Here is a 14,056-nt window from a genome sequence, read left to right on the forward strand (position 1 = left end):
ATACCCAAATATTGTTTTCTTTTTAATATTACAATAGAAGCAGAATTAACAAGCAACAATTGCCGAATCTGCCAGCGTTGTGTGTGATCATACATATGGATCTTATCGGTTCAACTGAACGAAGGGGCAGGCAGGTACGTCGTTTTGAAAAAAGGTGAAAAATACTGCATATATTTTCATATTATATGACTGCCTCGGCGTGTGCTTTCGTACAAAAAGCCAAGTCCAAATAAAACCCGTTGAAGACGAATCCCGCTTGGCATGCGCACGTTACTTTTGCTTCTTCTTGTTTTCCCGTCTAAGATATATTGGAACCAGTATCTTCTGCATTGGTGACGTTGTAATAGTCACGATTTTCGCTCAAGCCCATGTATCCGTAATCTTCGGTAATCTTTTCCAGCATCGCCCTGAGGCGTTCACGAATTTCAGTAAAACTCGGCCTCGTCGATGGTTCCTTTTGCCAACAATTGACCATTGTCATATATCTGATGAAGATGAAATACGAAGAACGATGCAATGAAATGAGGGAACAAGAAAATCAAAAGAAAACAAAAGAAAACAAAAAAGTACAAAATGTGCTTACAATTCATCCGGGCAATTGCTTGGTTGTTCCATCCTTTTGCCAGATTCGAGAAGCTGTTCCATATCGGCTGGCTGTATACCAGGATATGGTGATCCACCAAGAGTGATAATTTCAAAAAGCAGTACACCAAATGACCAGCTACAATTAGTCAAATAATGATGAAAGAGAAATTTTCTTTCTCTCTATACAATTTCTCATTACACGTCTGATTTTGTAGTAAATTCATAATTTTTTATCGCTTCCAATGCCATCCATTTGATCGGCAGACGACCACCTTTACCCATATAAACCATATCACTGTATATGTATCGGCAGAGTCCAAAGTCGCCAATCTGAATTTCAATTCTAGCAATAATAAAAAAAATTCCAGCAAAGTAAACTGAGAATAAATATACTTTAATTCTTTTATCATGATCAACCAGAATATTTCTCGCGGCAACATCCCGGTGCAAAAAGCCCTTTTGGCTCAGATATTCCTGAAAAGAAATTGTTGATTATTATCTGTTTGTTAAAAATTATACATTGGAGATTTGAAGAAAAAAAAGGAAAACTGACCATTCCAACGCTCGCTTGCCATGAAAATGAGATCAAATCTTTCAAACAAAGAACCATATCCAAATCAACGTCCGAATTGTCTTCCAAATTGCCAATATCGATTCCTTTGCTTTCAAGCTGCAATATTATTTTCATCTATCAGCAATCGACACACAATGGTGCGTCTGAACTGAGCTGATCCTGAACCAACCTGAACCATGTATTTTCGACGATCACGAAGGTAGTGCAACAAGTCGCCTTGAGCACAGTATTCGACAATAAGACAGAGCGGCTCTTCGGCGGTGATACAGCCGAGCATGTTGACCAACTTTTCATGATAGCCTACCTGTTTCATCAAGTTGATCTCTTTTCTAAAGTCTGACTTTGCCGATTCGTCGGCATATTCTAAAAATTTACAATAAATTTGGACATCCAAAATCATTATCATCATCATCAGTAATTACCAGGTAACATCTTGATAGCCACATCACAATCTTCCATTTTGGTCCAATTTTCAGCCAAGACAGAATTGGAAAGTCGATTGCCCAATATCCGGCCGATGATTTTGCCTGGAGCAACAACAAGAAAAGAGAAACAAGCTAATTTTATACAGCTCAACTGTGAATGTTGTAACTGAACTGCGAAGAGATACCTTTGTAAACGGCTCCAAAAGCGCCCGAACCAAGCCGTTTGTCGAAGTCAATCTCGACCTTGCTGCGCCCAAGTTCCCAGTGGTCGAAACGTCTCGGCTGTGCCACGTAGGGGTTTTCCGACGTGGCGCATGGTCGGTCGTGATGATTGTTGGCCAGTTCAGCTAGGGATTTTTGCTTTTTCATCGACCGGCGTCGGTAAAGCAGAACGATGGCTAACATTGCAAACAGAAGTGTCGCAACCGAAGCCACCAACACGTACACGTGTTCCCTTTTCAATACGACGTTGCTGCTCTTGACGGCCGCGAATGTAAAGTCCAACTCGGTGCGTGTGGTCAGATTCCAATGAATCGGAGCCACTTGTTCGGATTCGTAAACCGCGCAAACTTGCAACGTGTAACGAGTGCCCAGTTCAATATTTTTGACCAAATAGTTGTTTGTCGAATTCTAATCAACAAGTGAATAATTGCATTTGAATAATAATGGAAACCAATTTCGGCAAGAACAGAGGCAATGAGGTGCTTCTTACGTCACAGTTGAGTGGAATTCCATCAATTTCGTCGTCACAAGTGCGCACCAGAGCCACCGCCCGCAGCACTTTCGGAGAATAGATCAACGTAAATTGGGACGAGTCGGGCTCGACTTCGTCCAAACGAATTGCGTAATACAATATCGGCCACTGGAGCTGTTCCAAACTCAATCTCCAAGTTATGTTGATATCGGATTTGGACAGCTTTTCGTCTTGATTTACAAGCTCGTACGATACACCATCGACGAAGCATTTCGGATTTATAACTGCAAATGAAGGCGAAAAAAGAAAATAAAAGTGTAAAAAAAAGAAACAGATCGATCAAAAAGTACGTACCACTTGCCGGATTCTTGCAACCACTGTTCACAACATTGTCACAGTCGAGTATGAAATCCAAGCCTGGATAATCGCTGGTATTCTTGTCTGGATATTGGAATACAGTTTGACAAGCGCTTTCCAATTTTTCCAACTTCAAAGACAGAAAAACAAAAACAGTTGTCCAGATTGTTCATCACTGCCATGAACTTACCATGAACATAAATTTGCACATGTGAGTCATCACAAAGTCTGGCAGGAAGATGAATATTTTACTGTCGTTCTGAGCCGGCGTCACTTGGTCGACGAGCAGTATTTTGTTGGTTGGAATTCGACAATCGACCCAAAACAGCGAACTCTTGACACCAACTATATCCGACAAGTGCCAATTTGGAGGTGATTTGTATTCGACAGTGACTACCACTGTACGCGCGGATTCTTCACCTTCGATGTTGACGTAGGGTTCGTCGAAAGCGCGCTTATCAGTAATCGAATACGACAAATCTGCCGGTTCGGGAATAGGTGCTGTTGAAAGATATTAAAATTGTAATAAAAATTTAAAAAAATTAAATAACACGACGTATAAAATGTGTGAATGAAAAAAATTGAAACAAAGAAACAGAATGAGAGAGAGAGAGGGAATATCTTACGAGAAATTTCAACCACGTCAGAAAAGTTGCTCATTCCCAAGTAATTGACAGCAGCGACACGAAAACCGTAAGTAGGACAGAGTCGTGGTTTTTTGAAAATTACACTCAAATTTGTCGTCACCTAAAAGCAAAAACAAACAAAAAATTTTCGACGAATCGAAAACAATTTGTCAAAATTTGGAAAGGAAGAAAAGAAAAAATAAAAGAAAAATCATGCTTTTCATCCATTTTCACAATTACACTACATTATTGATGTTCAAGTTCAAAAACGGATTGTACAGAATGCCGTGGCTAGCCGACTGGGAAATTTGGGCTAGGTTCGGCCATGTCAAGTAGTGAAGTGGAAAAGAGCGTCGAAAAATTAGACAAAATGCCTGTCGAAACTGAAAAGCAGTTCCCGTTAGCGGAAGGCAGGCCGTTTTGTAAACACAACTGGTTTCAGTTGTCGGGAAGGAATGCGAAACTGAGCAGACTTTGGAAAGTGTGGGAAAATTTCAAATCACAGTTGGCTTATGGAAAATTGTGAGAAAAAATTTTGAAAATAAGAAAAGAAAAACAAACAGAGTATGAGAAATAAATTTACATAAAAGAAGGGGTGGGGAGAGAAAATAAAAGAATACTGAATTACGAGATATTGGTCGTCGTTGATGGCCTGTGATTGCTGTGAGCTGAACGTGGAAAAGATGTCGTCCATGTCTTTGTACTCGACGACAAACAGCTCGGCAAATTGTACCGCGCTCCAATTGACGACCAATCGGTAAGGATTGACAAACGGATCGCTGAAATAATTCACTTCGAAATTCAAAGGCGGATGTCGGACGGCTGAATGATGGAAATGAAATGAAATAAAAAAAACAAAAATCAAATGAGCAAAAAAAGCCAGAGAATTATGTCAAATTTTACAATATATTTACTGTTGAATGATGATGACGTTTCGGATACGTTGCAAGACGATTGTAACAAACGTTTCCAACATGTGAAATTCGTTTCTAACTGTGAAAAAATGAGAGAAAAAAAATATATATTTAAAAAGAACGTTTTTGTTTTTGTTCACAATTATCATGTATGGGACGTACACAGTTTTCGTCGAAGTCATAATTTCCACAGTATTCTTGGCAATGTTGTAAAGAATTTGGCTGAAATTTGGGCAATTTTTGAAAAGTCAAAGTATACGAGGTTGGGCTTTTCTTTTACCGTATCGTTGTTGCGTAAGCAGTCGGCCAAAAAAATGAACCGACACTGAAAAGCCGACGGATAAGCCCAGCTCTGTTGCCACAGCGAAATGGTCCATAGCAGGGTCAGCATCCATCGACGATGGTCGAGTCGAGTCGGCCGCTTGGGACAAGTGGGAAAAGAGCCATTGCCGGTGAACGGCATCACGGCTGGTGTGGAGATATTCTCTTGACAAGGGTGTGGCTTCGAAGCCGTGGACCGTCGGGACGGCAAGCGTAGCAACGCAAGCGGCCTGCCATGTTCGAGGTGAAGAAGAAGAAGACGTTGACGACAGCAACCGCCGCCGACGAACGACTGGTTTTTCCTGATCATGCGTAGGCGGACCTAGAAGCACCGTCAAGCTGAGAACATTTTTTTACCTGATCATAAAGTGGAAAAATAAATATACAGAAGGAAAAACATGAAATAAACAACAACAACAAGATGTAGATGATGAAGCTTTGTGAAAATAGTGAAAAATGAAGACAGCGAAACAAGAGGAACAAGAAGAAATGGAAATGTGACAACGCGAACGCGCCTCTGACAAACGTGAAGGTGATAAGCCCCGCTGTAATGGCATGTTTGATCGTTGAACAAAGTAAACAAACAGTCAACAAGCAAAAGTAAACGTCGATTGAAGATGTAGAAAAATGCCGTCAATAAGCTGCTTGGACAAATCATTTCATTTTCATCAGCCCCATTTTATTCCATCCACTTCATCAATTGCTGTTCAATTTCAAATTTATCACTTTTCATCAATTTTCATATTTCATCAATAACAGATTTCAAAATTGGAAAATACTTGACTGTCCATTATTGTTGTTTACAGTAGATCGAGAAGGTTAGAGTAGTTTAGAAAAATTAACTAGACGAATGTAGTATTATGATTTTTTATCTGCTTTGAAACATGTTAAATTTCAAAATCCAACTTGTAAAAATGAAATAAAAAAGAAACAACCAACTGCACACGTAAAGTTTTTGGATTATAATTATGAATATGTTGAATTGTTGACACGGTGGCATAATTTGCTAGTTGTGCAGTAGTAGCCGCGAGCATCGAACACCAAGCGTTCAAGTTTCGTGTGACAAGAAGCGGAAAGACCGACAACAACAGGCCGAAAACTGACGCACAGCGTTTGAAGTACATTCTTTGTTCAGTACGTTCATAGAAATATCATTCCACCAGCCAAGCTTGTAAGAAAAAAAAATTTCTTTCCACTGAACAAAAGAAAGAATAAAAATGAAATTAATAAATCACATTTTGTTATTGAAATTGAAAATAATTCCTTCCTTTCCTCTAATCGTGTTCACAATTTAAAGTCGAACTTCCACGTTACTGTTCATTGCTTCTTTATTTTCTTCTTCTACAGTAAGATTTCGTCGAAGAATAAAAAACAAACAGCAGACAAGTTATGTAGACAAAAGATGAAAAAGAAACTGTTTTACTAGGACGAAGAATTGTTTTTTTTTCTTTAAATTTGCAAACCGTGATGAAAAAGTGGTGCAGTCGATCACGAATGTCGTCAGTCAGGCGATCGCTTCTTCACTTCACTCGGCAATAATCCGCTTCTGGCGATACTTTAAAATATGCAAATATATGAATAATATTGCAATCAGGGAATTGAAAAGCAAACAGAAAGAGAGAGAGAGAGTAGACGGATGCAAACAATACAGATAGCAAGCAGAAAGCTTAACTGAAACGTGACAATATTTTTTTGTTGATCGAAGAAAAAAAAACGAGTTGACAAAAACTGAATAAACAACAAACGAAAACAAATAATATGATTTTATTCGCATTCCACACATGCTTTTTTCTCGTTTCTCGCAAAAAGAAACAATGGGAAAAAAAAGTAAGCTTGTTCGCAAAAGTTGAGACCACGCCCGTAGTGGAGAGTTGGAATTGAAAAAATGCCATCATCATCATCGACTAACTGCTGCTGCTGCTGTTCGCTCTGCGCAAAGAATTGGGAAAAAGCCGTCGTCCAAAAGACAACAAATAATAAACAAATAAATAAATAAATAAACAGACGACCAGTTTCTTGTTCAATTCATCAAATTAACAAAATTACAACAAAAAACTCTGATCGTGATCACTTTCGCTGGGGCATCATCGGTGGTTTTGCTTTTGTTTCATACCGGTCGGTGTGTTGTAAAAAAAAATTTCCCCCGCTTATTCGGTTTTAAGTTGGAAACGAAAAAGTCAAAAGGGGAAATTATTTAAACAAAAACAAAAAAATTAACATAAAAATAAAAAAGCTCTGCGGTTCGTTACACCATTCATCTCGTGCACCAGCGACGGTCGTGACGCACCACCGGTCGACTGTTCACCGCCCCTTTGGGCGGAACACCACTGACGGCAAGCTTCGGCGGCGAGACGACGCTGGCGTCCGTCTCCATCGACCTGTCCGAACTGTACAGACCGTCGCCACCGCTGGACGGGGGTCGAATTTTCCGGCGCCACTCGCCAGACCCAGCCGCCGACGCTTTTTTTCTACCGCCACTACCGTTGCTCCACTCGGTGTCCTTGGGCCGGTGGTACCTGGCCGAGGCACGCAGCGAAGATGATGAGGGGGACAGTTGGGCGCGGTCGTTGTCGTCGTAACAACGGCCACTTCGGATACTGCCCCTCGACGACGACAACATCCTTGTCGGCAGATCCGGAGACGGGGATCCGGAGACGTCGATTTCTCCCCTGTTGATCGACTTCGACCTCCGACAGCCGCCGCTCAGTCGAGCCATTTCGCACGCGTAAAGCGGCTGCGAGCCGTTGACGCCATCGCCGCCGCAGTGGACCGCAGCCGGCAACGGCAAATCCGGCAGCGGTGGCATCAACGGCGGCGGTATGTCGGGCGGTGGCAATTCGGGAAGTGATCCCAAAAGTGACAAATCCGGCGGCGGCACCACGCCCAACAACGCGGCGGCCACTTCGGCATCCGTCGACTGATTGGTCGTTTCCAACGACACACCCGAACCGTCCAGTCGGTCCGCTTGGACAAGCCGATCCCGCAAGTGCTTGTTTTCCACTTGCAAAGCGTCCAATTGTCGATCGTGCTTTCTGTTGGCCAACCAAAGATCCTGCTGGGCCCGTTCCAACTGCAACTGCATCTTGCGTTTCTCCTTTTCCAAAACTTCAACCTCGTCACGCAACTCTGCCATCATCTTTTCCGTGTGCTCTTTCTCATCTTTCAGCCTGAAATCGAATCCCAACCTTGAAGCTGCCTGCAGCAACAACAACAACAACAACAACAACAACAACAACAACAACAACAACAACAATAAAAGCAATCAGTACCGATTTGCCGTATCTTCGAAACCTTCGAGCTGCTTGGAAATGACCATCTGCATGCCGAGCTGTTTTTGCATTTCTTTTTGCCTGGCTTCGAAAAACTCTTCGAGCACTTTGAGACGCGTCACCGCTTCCATCGTCTGCATCTCCGCCTGCTGTTGGGCATTTTTCATCGAATCCCGTTCGCAGCGGAGCTGCTCCAATTCGGCTTCGACCGCCAATCTGCACCGTTGCTCTTTCTCGACTTCGGCGCGCATCTTTTCCAATTCTCCGTTCGACCGGCCCAACTGGGCGTACAATTTGGCCAAATCCAAGCCAACATCCACGTCGTCAGTCGGCTGTTCACTTCCTTCACAAACCCCCGTCGCCTCTTCGTCTTCTTCTACATTCCAGTCGGCAACGCCCTTCAACTGGTCGTTGGAACGTCGCCGACACTGCCACAATCTTTGGACCACCTCCTTCAGTCCGTGTATTTCGACTTTCGACGCCTCGAGTTCGGCCAACAACTGCCCTTCGCGTTGCTTCAATTCGACCGTCGAAGCCAGTTCCACTTCGCGCGACTGCAACTCTTCGACCAGCTTCTCGTTGCGACTCTTCTCCCATTCCAAATTGGCGTACAATTGTCGAATTTGTTCGTTCAACTGCTGCCGTTCAGCTTCGTGCCCGCGGTCCAGCTTGTCGGCTTCTTCTCGCAGTTCAACGAACCGTCGATCCGCGTCCTGCAATTGGCGATCCTTTTCGGCAATGGCCGCTTCCATCGCTTCCAGTCGACCCTCTTCCAAAAACTCACTACCCACCCCTCCACGAGCGTTTTCCAATTCACGACTGGCACGTACCAGCTCGGCTTCGACACCCTTCAAAGCGGCATCTTTGCATTTCAATTCCGCCAATATGCGACTCTTCTCCTCTTGCAAATCGTCGGCCTGCTCCAACTTTTCCACCAGTCGCTCGTATTTGGAAAACAACCGCACATAATCGCTGTCGTTGGCGTAAACTTTTCGCTGCCAGCGTTTCCAAAGCAGACGATCGACCACGAAAACCATCAACGAAACGCAAGTCAAAATCAACAAACTCGAATCGTTCCAACCGAACGTCGTCGCTTTTGGAAGAAAAGTCTCCCCACTGGAGTCGTCAACTGCGAACAACAGACTCCAGATGCTGGCAAATGCCCGTCGCGACTGGTCGAAATACAATTTCACACCTCGGATCAACAACGTCATGAGATCCGTCGAAGCGGGCATTTCAGGAACACCGACCACAGGCCGGCGGTTCGTCTCGTCGCACTGTTCCTCTTCCTTGTCGCACGTCTGCGATATCCAAGAATCTTCTCTTGGAAATTCATCTGGAAAAGTTTCCTCAACTTTCACATTGTCATTGTCATCACTTGCATCATCAACTACGGAAGTGTAATTCGAAATCTCGCCACCCCCGGCAGCAGCACTACTGCTGCTTCTCGAATCATGATCATCATCATAAGACGAGCTAATGCTCAATTCTTTCTCTTCTTCTGAGCTTTTACCATCATCAGCAACAGCACTGCTTCGTGAATCATGATGATCATCCGACGAGCTGACGTTCAACTCTTTCCCTTCTTCTGAGCTTTTACCATCACCACCACCACCACCACCAGCAGCAGCAGTACTGCTTTCTGGTCCATGATCAACATCAGACGAGTTGACGTTCAACTCTTTCCTTTCTTCTGATCTTCTACCATCATCAGCAACAGTACTGCTTCGTGAATCATGATGATCATCCAACGAGCTAACGTTCAATTCTTTCTTTACTTCTGAGCTTTCACCATCACCATCATCAGCCGCAGTACTGCTTTTTGGATCATGATCTGTATCAAGCGAGCTGACGTTAAACTTTTTCCCTTCTTCTGAGCTTTTACCATCATCAGCAGCACTACCGCTTCTCGTATCATGATCATCATAAGACGAGCTAATGTTCAATTCTTTCCCTTCTTCTGAACTTTTACCACCACCATCGGTAAAATTGTTCTCCTCTTTCAACTCATCTTTCATTTTATTCATCTCTTCTGTGAACAAACTGTCCCCATTCACAGCATCATCACCGGAAGGCAATTGCAAATTGTCGACGGTCGATTTTTGCAAATTTTTTGTAAGCTTCATGTCGACACTTTTCACATCTTCCACCGGGTGATTTTTCAACTGAGAATCAACTTTGACCATATTTCTGTCCACTCCTGATTCTGCATTTTCAACAATTTTCGACAAATCGCTTAACGTTTCATTCAATTTCGAAGCATTGCCAATTTCTGCTTTGTCGGATGTGGCAGAAAAATTGGAAGCCGCAAACTGGTGCTGCTTCAGATCGTCGTCACCTTCCATACCGGGACCAGAACGTGCACTGCTAACGTTCGCATGTTCATCTTTTGCAACATCTGCATCTGATGAATGGCCATCATCACGCTGAATATTGCTTTCTTCGTTCACTTGGCGTCGTTGTTCGTCAACCGGCAAAGCATCTCCATTCGCTTCTGCCAAATTTGGCAAAATTCCCTTCGATTTTCCAGTGCTACTGTTGGACAAAGTGGTCTGTAGAAAATCTTCAAATCGATCTTTGTCGTGCACAGTTTCACGGAAAATTGCCACATTTTCTTCAGAAGTGAAAAATCGTCTCGCAGTGTCACTGCGAATTACCTGCACAAATTTCGCTCATAGAATAATCAAATGAGAACAATTCACAATTGCAAAACTCACTTGTCTACTGTGGAAATCTACCACGTACAAATTTTTATCTTCTTCTATAGCTGTTTCAATGAATTTTAAAAAGGCCGTAAAATTCAAACTTCTTGGAAAAATATGATCCTGAAAAGCACAATCAAAAATAAATACATACAGTTGTACGATCAACCGCAAACTACGCACTCAATTTGTACAGAAATATTTTTTTAATAATGTAAAAATTGAAATATTTCTTCAATTTTTTGCAAAATTAATGCAATCAAACTACAACAAAACATCAAAATTATCAAAACAAAAACAGTGACTTTGTTGCGGCAACATAAACATTACAGTAATATACCATGTCAATAATGTTCGATGAAATTTTTCATGACGTATACATATCACACGTCACGACTTATATACACTCACTAGGTGAAACATATGAAAAATATTTTATTTAAAAAAAATGTTCAAATTGTTGACATTTAACCGCAAATATTCTCTGATAAATTGTTGATAAATCAACTAAGAATGAATATGAAACTGAATGTTAGCATGTTAAATTGGATTCGAAAACATTATTGCCAAATCTTTCATATTCAACAGAATAACATCAAGCTAATAAAAATGGACATTACACGACAACTGTAAAACCCAAATATTGTTTTTTATATACAGCTAATTTGAATATTACCAAAATTGATAAACATATAATATTTCCTCTTTTCCACAATTACAACTGTATAACAAGAGAATAATAAGTATTACTACTTTTGTTATATGAAAAATTTTAAAAACTATATATACGTTAATGAAAAATTACCTAAATGCTATTAAAGATTTTGAAGCTCTCAGAAAAATTGGCTAATGCATCGGAGACAAAAATAATGTATCGTCAACAGATGCAACAAAAAGATTAAAACTTCAAAATGTTTTAGTAAAACTAGGAAATATTAGTTAAGCATGACCTTCACAGGCGAAATAAAAACTTGTTTCACTTAGTACAATGATATGATAAACCGGAGCAACAACGTTCAATGTTGAACAAAAATACAGGAAGAAACAGCAACTTATTTCCAATGCAAAAGTCGTGATAGCTATAAATTAAAGCTATCCGGAGGTTTCTATCTTTCAAATTCAAAAATAAACAAACAGAAAAAAGTCAATAAATGAAATAACAAACAAAAATTACTTGACAAAACACAGTCCAACCCTACTAAACAATACCCTTCAGAATAAGTATTTGAATGTTCAATACTTACGCTTTCATTTCCATACCAGAGATGTTTAGGGCCAATCGCATACACAGAAGCAGTGTCGTTTACTTTCAGAAAATACTTATCCGTGTGTAAATCTTCCACAACTAACGACGAAAACAGTTGAACTAAAATAAACACAAGACTACATCATAACAGAATCTAATAATAGCGATAATTAATATTCTGCCGCTTTTTGAAAATGGAAAATAAATTAAATACAAAACAAGTGCACAAATCAGCTGATTATTAATAACGGAACCAGTTGTTTATCATAAACAGAATTTTAATTTCATTTATGACGTAAAAATAAAACTCTAAACTCTTCAAAAAATCTGCTGTAAAACAAAATCTGCTATCGAAAAATAAAAACAAAGCATACTAGAGCAATTAGAGTTGGCGCATATTTGTAGGTCTGCACTCTCGTTACTAACTGGGTAAATACCATTAGCAAACCAAAAATATGCATACAAATAAAAATACATCACCGTTATAGAAATGAAACCAATCATTCAGTTCGTATAAAACTACAGTAATAAATAAGCATAAGTGGAATAAAGGAACTTATAATCAGTGCAAAAACAAAAAATACAGTCGCAGATAATAAAGTATAAAAAAGTGTAGTGTAAAAACGATTGTGTAGAAAAGTTATTTATAAAATTGAATATTCTAAATATCACTAAATTTAGTCGAAATTAGAAATATTCTAAAATATTTATTAAACGCATTTTAGGTTAAATTTTTGGTTTCAACATTTAAAGCTTGAACATTCAATTTTCAGTTTCCCAAAATTAATCAACTCATGCTTATGCAACAATATAGTATATAAAAACATTTTTTTCAATTTACGTTGCCAAAATGTATACTGTATTTCAATAATATTGTCGATCAACAAGTTTATTCTTACTGTAGCTCAGTTTTATTTTTGAATGTATTGTGATTGAGAATATTCTTGTTATTGGTGAAAGTTATACAGTTTGTTTTTGTATAGATTAAATTCGTATTTGTAAACTATTACATTGAAAATTTAGAAATGAACGGAGCGTATGGAGTAAAAGATTATTCGTCAAAGCATTCTTTTCCAAAATCTGTAGTAATTACTTTGATTAATATATTGACAAATAGTACATCACGGTTGACTTTGGAAGACAAATGCCAAAGTGTTTCGGAAATACTATACTCCGCGATTTCAAATACTTTCATAAATTGGCACTAGGACTCTAGAAGTGTACACAGGAATAAAGAGATTGAAACTGAACAACAGGCGCTAAACTATCAGATTGAGATTGTGGGAAAAATATAATTAATTAATTTGCTGTTGCTGGATGGAATTTATGATTTTTTAATATGCCTGAGTGTATTTAGTTTGTGTTTGCACCATCAAATGGTGGCATGTGGAACGACGTCTAAGTGGTTTGAGTGGAAGAGATTGTGCATGAGCATGGGAGAGAATAATTAAAGAGAGACGAAGAGAGCGTAGTGTTACAACGTGCAGTGCTGTAAAATTTGAGGAAAACAAACAAAGTAGACATTATGACATCAATGATGTAATAAAATAAAACTATTGTTCAGCTATTAGTAAATAAAATTTATTTACAAAATAAATTCAGTCAAAGCTATCTTAAAAAGTAGGAAAAAATTTAAAAATTATTTGCATAATATTTATTGAAGGAGATTGGATTAATGAACTAAAAAACATACAAATTTCCAAAAAGTGAAATTATTATTTCAATATTTGTAATGTGAAAGTGTGAAGTGATACGACTGATGGTGGAAAATGGAAATCGATTACGTGGAACGCCCACCGACGCAGTTTAATATTTACAATACAATTATCATAATTAATAACGCGATTTAGGTGTTCTATCAGAGTGCGTTAAGAATTTTGTCGCGAGGTCAAAAACGCATTGCCCAGCCAGATCTGGTAGTTCGCGGGCGACTAAATTAAAACTAGGCCAGCCGAAGGGAAATAATAAAGTTGAGAAAAACGGTCGAAAAATCTTCGCCAAACAAGTGAAATAATTCATACGCGTATCAATTGTATTTTGCAAATGAATTTTACATTTAAATCAAAAATTATAATCAACGGAAAGTTTCATTTTTCACAATAATTGCTGCAGATGAAAACTACATACTATACACACATATTAAAAAAGTATTTTTGCATTTGTATTTGTAACAAAATCAGCAGAATCAGAAAATAACAGTGAAAATCTGTTTGAAATAATAAAAGAAAAAAGCATACCCTTCCATTTGCTGTCAGTGGTGTAAATTGATAATTTTGATGAAAATTAATAATAATAATAATGAACTACATGAGGAAGAAAAAGAAAAACAGTGAAAATGTAGTG

At 39.5% G+C, this 14,056-nt stretch overlaps 1 protein-coding gene across 1 annotated transcript; it reads right to left on the reverse strand.

Annotated features, from left to right (window-relative positions):
• Positions 1–298: 298 nt before the first annotated feature.
• On the reverse strand, positions 299–12,217 carry Tsp_10916 (putative protein kinase domain protein). Its single transcript, XM_003380891.1, has 18 exons — positions 12,151–12,217; positions 11,712–11,833; positions 10,483–10,590; positions 9,810–10,422; positions 7,788–9,101; positions 6,978–7,566; positions 4,298–4,397; positions 3,262–3,382; positions 2,826–3,115; positions 2,633–2,765; positions 2,297–2,562; positions 1,770–2,214; positions 1,582–1,686; positions 1,329–1,522; positions 1,139–1,255; positions 785–1,059; positions 584–721; positions 299–485 (listed from the first exon to the last, which is right to left on the reverse strand). The coding sequence occupies exons 1-18, from the start codon at positions 12,215–12,217 to the stop codon at positions 299–301; spliced, it is 5,184 nt and encodes a 1,727-aa protein (XP_003380939.1).
• Between the last annotated feature and the right edge of the window lie 1,839 nt (positions 12,218–14,056).

The sequence above is a fragment of the Trichinella spiralis genome, assembly GCF_000181795.1.
Source record: "Trichinella spiralis strain ISS 195 chromosome Unknown Scfld2, whole genome shotgun sequence".
NCBI lineage: Eukaryota > Metazoa > Nematoda > Enoplea > Trichinellida > Trichinellidae > Trichinella > Trichinella spiralis.